Genomic DNA, 6,521 nt, shown 5'->3' with positions numbered 1-6,521 from the left:
ATATGTTTATAATTATAAATAAGAATAAAGATAGAATGAATCTTTGTCCCTGTTTCTTTTGATCTATGATTTTAAACTTTAATATTTTCCCACATTACCTATTTTGAGTTTTTATTGGAGCCTGAGCCAATCTCTTTAACTGATTTATTTATATGAACGTAAAACATTATAGACTTGCTTAAATGTTAAATGAAATGCCAATGTTAGTTTTAAATACAAAATATTTTTTCTGCAATTTATTGTTGTTTATGGGAGGTGTCAGAGCTCTGGGAGGGGGCGGTGGTGACTAAAAAAATCCAGTGAGGCAGTTACCTCATTGCCACAATGAAAGCTACGCCCCTGTATAGGCAAAGAAGTACTGGTCTCAAAACTGCAACACTCCATAATTCATGAGAAAAGGGGAAAATAGTTAATTAGAATGCTGTTTTGAAACTTAGTCAGCTCGAGTTCAGCAATATATCATTAAAATGTATACAGCTTTATAACTGAGCAAACACTCTCTGAGCATGAGGACATTCTAAAGTGTATTTTTATACTTATATGATTGAAAAAAAAATACACGAAAGGGTGATCGGTTTCGGCCGACAGGCTTTCCGGAAGACACTTGAACATCCGTCAAGTGTTTCTTATTAGTTGGCGGAAGGCATTTCCTGTTTGAGGTTACACCAACCATTCTGCATTCAATGACAAAAGTTTTGACAAAATGAACCAAAATATCTGCGTTCACTGTTTGCGGAGAACTTTTAGCACAACAGCTAGTATCTTCAGAAAACCACCAATATGGCCTGCTAAGCGGAGCAGACTACCGTTTGACGAACGTTACCCCGTATCCGCGAAACACGTGAATGAGAAAAGGCGTGGTGGGAGCAGGGAACTGGCGGAGAAGGTGGCTCTCCATCGTAAGTTTTTATCTCAATCTTCACTTTTTACAGCAGTTATTGTATAATATTATTTAAGACTTATATCTTTTTTTTTTTTTTATTAAAATACCATTGCATTGTCAGATGGTTTTGTTTTTGTAACGAGTAGTAAGAGTTATCTTTCTTTATGCTGCTTGGAGTTTGTAAACATTGCAAAGATTTATTGATCTTTTTATTCGGTGTCATTATGAAATGTAATCAAAATTTGCTTCTTAGTAAGCCAAATCTGATATCCTAGTACCAAAATTATTCCATTCATTATTTATACAATAAAATGATCTCTGATCAGTGGAAGTACCTTGCCTACAGCACTTTTATCTACCTCCATAGTATAACAATGGTTTTACTTTGAAGATGGAACCTATTACCCCCCCCCCCCCCCCCCCCTAAAATTTTCGAGTTTGGACAATTAATTTTTTTGCTTGTCGAAGTTTTTTTTAAGGGAAGTTGTATTAACCCCCCCTCCTCCCCCACTTTGATGCTATGTTCCTGAAAATTTTATTACAGAAACAAGTGACTGTGATGTAGCAATCTTAGTTTTGTTGACATTGAGTATATGGTGCATTAGGCTATGACACCGAATCCACTGAGCATTAACTGACTGGTGAGGATAGAGCCTGGCATGTATACCTATGAGTGTGCACATATCACGAGTGACTGATTCAATGGAACATAGGGATATACTTTTTCATTTGATAATAAAAATTTAGCACTTCTTACATCTTGCATACCTGCATGTCAGATATTGTCTACCTAAAAGTTAAATTAAACATATTTAAATCTCAAACTTCAGGATAAAGAGTGCACAATTTTTAGTGGTACATGTACATATAGTATACTAGGTGTACGAATCAGAACCCTAGGTATTGTCTGAATTGGGTTGTAATGCTTCAGCAAGGGACATATTTTGAACAAACCTCTTTTATATCAACATAGATTGATTTTCTTGGAAAAAACTATGCTGTTATTTCAGACTTACTATAGGGACTGGTAATTGTGTAATGATCAAAAATCAAAATGCACAACCCAGAACAAAAGCAGGGCTGTCCCTAAGAATTAAAATAGCAGGGGGCATTTAAAAAGTAGAAGGGGTTCTGGAGTTCTTCCATTTACAGGATGATGATGGAGAATACCAGAGTAACCAGGGGATTATGAAATTATAGGCGGGGAAATTCCTTGGCTTCCGAGTCTTAGGGAAATCCCTACATATATATAAATATCATTGATTCCAAAATTTATGAATACTATATTTAGATATGCATGAAGATGTGTGTTTGTAATTTTTTTCCAGATGTTCAACCCACTGGATTCGTCCACATGAAATACAAAAGGTTTTTCAGAGTTAAGGAAATGACACCAGAATTAATTGTCCCAGATCTGAAAGACTGCAAGGTAAGAATAGCATTTCTATGTTTTTCATCAGTCATGTGCATTTTCCCTGAGGACAGCATATAAAATCATTCATTTCAGAGCTATAAGTATGCATTAATTGTAAAGCTTACAACGAAACTAAAAACCATAAAAATATTCCTATTGATTCCTGGTTTAGTTTGGAATCGAGAAATTTTTTCTACATATTTGTGTAAATTCTGTGTGTTTGTGTGTATGTTGGGGGGATGTTACATTACAGAGTGACACATTAGAAGCCAATATTTGACTGAAAGATTGGTTTAATTGGAACATAGAGTTAAAAGATAAAAGGCCATTTTAAAAGTAACCCCTTCCCTTCAAAAACACAAACACAGGACTACTGGAATTTCATAATCACCAAAGGATCAGGATCAACATAGGTCAAAGTTCAAGATTACTAGTAACAAATGCAATAAATATTTTTTCATGCTTTCCTTAAACTTTTGATCTTAACTTTACTAATGTTCAAGATCACTAAGGTAGAGAATGCCATTAGAAAGAATTGTCAGATTTTAGATTGCTGAACATCTAAAAGGTTCATCTTGGGGAGAATCCTTTGCTGTATCACAAAGTTCAGGGGCCCCTTATACAAAAGAACTTACTACTAAGACCAAAATTTAAATCTGCTCATAACATTCTATTTTACATTGATTTGAAAATTGTTTTAATCCTTTTAAAAAGAATTTAACAAGATATTTTTAAGCTAGCAATTTAAAACAGAATAATTAATTTTACAAAATTATACAATCAACTAAAGTTTTTGGTCTTAGTCATAAGTTCTTTGTAAAACGGGCCCCGAGTCACAGAGTTAGACATGTTAGATTTGAAAACCCTTGATCAGTTTCTAATCATGGAATGGATAATCTGTTGTGTATATCTCCAAGGCCAAGAAGCATGAAAGAAAATTAAAATTTTCCATATCCTCCAACTTGACCTTGATTTAAAGGTTAAAGATCAGGGTTCTGTAATCTGTGCTTCGCTGACTAATGGTTTTACAGTTTGACAGTGGGATGAAGAAAATATTCTAAGGGGGCTGTGACTCTAAAATGTTTCATCTCCGTATCAAGGTTTCAAATTTCTATTGAGATCCGTAGATACAAGCACTAGTAAAAGTTTTGGTTTACCGTTCAGAGAAGTATAAATACATGTAAGAGTGATTATCCTGCAAGAACTGAGGTCAAAAGTGGTTCACATCAAATGTAAGAAGTTCATTAACTCGGACCGTATACCTTTTCAATAAGTCTTTTATCTCAATTTTTTGAGCGGATAAAGAGAAAAGAAGAATAATTATAAACAGAAATTCCAAGCGTCTTTTCATAGAAAAAGTGTTGTTGCATCAGATATTCTGAATGGCAAATATTTATTCTGCTATCTTTGTTTTCCCAGAACATGTAGTAGCGGACTGGAATGCATTAAGATGGCATAAAAAAATCGTAACTGTAGATTGCAGAAATATATGAAAAAATTAATTTTAATTTCTAAAAGAGATCTGAAATAAAATTAAACATGAAATAAGACGTCAATTCAGTGAGAGACATACAGGGATATCTTAACTTCCATAGGGATTATATATTAAGGGAACTGGTAAATCTACTCGGACTGTTGGTCTTTTGTGCAGGTGATGAACATCCAAGATAAACAAGGATTAAATTCCCAATACATTTAGGAACACCTGGTCTCTTCTGTTTTATAATGTCATATAAAACATGATCCCCGCGCGGAGTATTTACTTTTGTACTTAATCATGTTTTATTATTTTGGTTACCTAGGTAATTAGCAGCTACAGATCCTTATTGTTGTAAAGGCTACCTTAAGTCAATGACTGTTGTGTCGTCTTAAAGTGATGATTTGTTTGATATTAACAGCTGAAGCCATATGTGCCGTACAACATAAACCCCATCCAACAAAGCGAGTTTACGGCCCAGGATCTCTTCAATTCCTGTTATGCCAAAGACATCAACGAGAAATTTGATAACGGGGAATATGTGATAGAAAACGACGAAATTGTCAAAAAGCCCACATCATCGTGATCATTAAATGTTGATGGCGGCCGTATGTCCCTGTCATTGTGATTGGTGTGTGTGTGTCCCCTGATACAGTAACTGTATAACGGGTGTCTTGATATTCATCAGGTATACTGTGACGTCATCACCTTGACACACGGGAATCAAGTCACATCCCTCGGTCCTTATCTGATGTCCGTGGCTTGTTTAAGTACATAGGCTAATAATCTGTGTCATATATAGGAATAAATGATGTTTAAATAAAAGTGACTGATTTTTATCAAAGTATGATATTGTTGCTCAAATAACGAATTGATGTTAATCAACTTTTTAAAAAAAAAAAAAAATCGTTTGATTATTTGGTTATATTGTATTTCTGTATCACCGAACACTCGACATTTCTAATTTCGGAGTGTTTAGGAAAGAATAAATTATTCAGTGGAAAATGTCTTGGATGTAGGTGTGAGTTTAAAATTTTGAAGTGGAACCGTCATTTTGTAGCATGTAACGCATTATACCTGTATCACGTGGACAGAGACAACAGAGATAAGGATTCGTTACCTGATTCTTAACTTTTTTTATTACAGTTTATCAGAAATATATTTCAGACACATATCTTTTTTCCCCTTGAAAATGCTGAAACGGTCATTTCGCCATTACATGTACTTTTGCTTGTTGGATAGATTACATTAGCGATAAAGGACGCCAGTTATTGACAGATTTGTACACCGAATAGCCATGTCCATCGATACGGCTCCCTTACAGGAATTTATTAGCGTAAAATTTGATATTTATAGCTTGATTAAATTACAAAATACAAAAGTACATTTGATCTAAAATCCAACTAAACCACAGAATAAAAAATGAAAACGGATGACTCTGTCATGTTACCCGTGAGCTGGTTTAGTAAAGAACCATATCCTCTTTTGCTTTAAATGAAGTGAATCCAAAATATTTTACAAGCAATAGCAAGAACAACATATACATGGTTAAATTAGGTAGAAAATTTGTACAAAAGTAATGCCATGGTGTCATGAATCAAAATAGAAGCAACGATACATTAGTGTCACTGTCCGGAATTTGACATAAACCCCGAGTGGTTTTTAGATCACCCAATCAATATTAATAGGAGGTGGGGCTATCGATAAGCTTCATCTCTCTCTCTCTCTTTTTCTTTCTCTCGAAATTCTTATATATGTATGGTATGAGTATACGACCATTACAGCGATATCAATATGAAATTAAAAAAAATCTCTAGAGTAAATATTGTGATGACAAATAAGATTATAAAAAAACAGATTTAATTTCCTCAATTCTGCAAAAGGCAGGACCAATCAAACACGCTCTCAAATCTAAATTAGATGGAGGTCACGTTTAAGAATGATTGCATTCACTATTACACTTGCAGCCAGGTGAAATTAACTAAGGTTAACACAGTCATAACAATGGAAGCAAAAAGTTTGTTTTGAACAATTTTTTTTCTTGTAAAAGTAAGTGTGAGCGCTCATCTTTTAATATGACATTATTTTGTTCAATATACAACTACAGTTTCTGTAACAACAGCCGATAAACATGCGCTGACTATGTATTGAGACCTTGAAAAGGATGCATGACCCTAATTATCTATTGATAGTCAAGAAAACCTTCGATTCTCTTGCATTAGATTTTTATTTGGATTTCTTTGAAAAAAAACAAACATATATGATAGAGATTACACAGTTAAGATATCGGTGGTATGAAAAAAAAAATTAAAAAGTTAAAGAAAACCTCAATTTATTTTTTTTTTTTTAGGACTCGTTCTTTTCAGGCTAGTGAGCTACAGTTCTGCAGCTACACAGCTTCTCTTCTTGTTTCTAGAGACACTACTAGTGAAACAGTGCTTACAAATACTATCATGTCGACTTTCTACTCATTTAAGTTGATTTCTTTACTCCTAACAGTCTCCAAAAAACTTACATATTCTTAAAGACAACTTTTCATAATTAACCTTATTTTGGTATTCTGAAAAAAAGGAGCCAAAATTAGGCACCAGACACAAATGATTAGAATTTCTTTTAACAATTTCTCTTATTGATGGAACATTGTAGGGATAGGGTAGGGATATAAGAAAATGATTACTCTTTTAAGAGCATCAATTGAACTGTTATATTTGGAATAATATAATTAGATATATATGAACTATGTTTTA

At 33.7% G+C, this 6,521-nt stretch overlaps 1 protein-coding gene across 1 annotated transcript; it reads left to right on the top strand.

Annotated features, from left to right (window-relative positions):
• Window positions 1–671: 671 nt before the first annotated feature.
• LOC133174178 (large ribosomal subunit protein mL41-like) lies at window positions 672–4,618 on the top strand. Its single transcript, XM_061309241.1, has 3 exons — window positions 672–899; window positions 2,212–2,312; window positions 4,196–4,618. The coding sequence occupies exons 1-3, from the start codon at window positions 704–706 to the stop codon at window positions 4,358–4,360; spliced, it is 462 nt and encodes a 153-aa protein (XP_061165225.1). The 5' UTR covers window positions 672–703; the 3' UTR covers window positions 4,361–4,618.
• The last annotated feature ends 1,903 nt before the right edge of the window (window positions 4,619–6,521 follow it).

The sequence above is a fragment of the Saccostrea echinata genome, unplaced genomic scaffold (genome assembly GCF_033153115.1).
Source record: "Saccostrea echinata isolate AGI-Se365-2 ecotype Australia unplaced genomic scaffold, CSIRO_AGI_Sech_v1 ptg000057l, whole genome shotgun sequence".
Classification (NCBI taxonomy): Eukaryota; Metazoa; Mollusca; class Bivalvia; order Ostreida; family Ostreidae; genus Saccostrea; species Saccostrea echinata.
Note: the sequence above shows the minus strand (reverse complement) of the source record. Positions and strands in the feature narration are given on the sequence as shown.

What these genes read in the sequence shown, in the direction of transcription:
- LOC133174178 (XM_061309241.1), top strand. Translation starts at nt 704, where the DNA reads ATGAACCAAAATATCTGCGTTCACTGTTTGCGGAGAACTTTTAGCACA. An exon ending in GGAGAAGGTGGCTCTCCATC is followed by an intron (nt 900 to 2,211) that starts GTAAGTTTTTAT and finishes ATTTTTTTCCAG; the next exon opens with ATGTTCAACCCACTGGATTC. An exon ending in CAGATCTGAAAGACTGCAAG is followed by an intron (nt 2,313 to 4,195) that starts GTAAGAATAGCA and finishes TGATATTAACAG; the next exon opens with CTGAAGCCATATGTGCCGTA.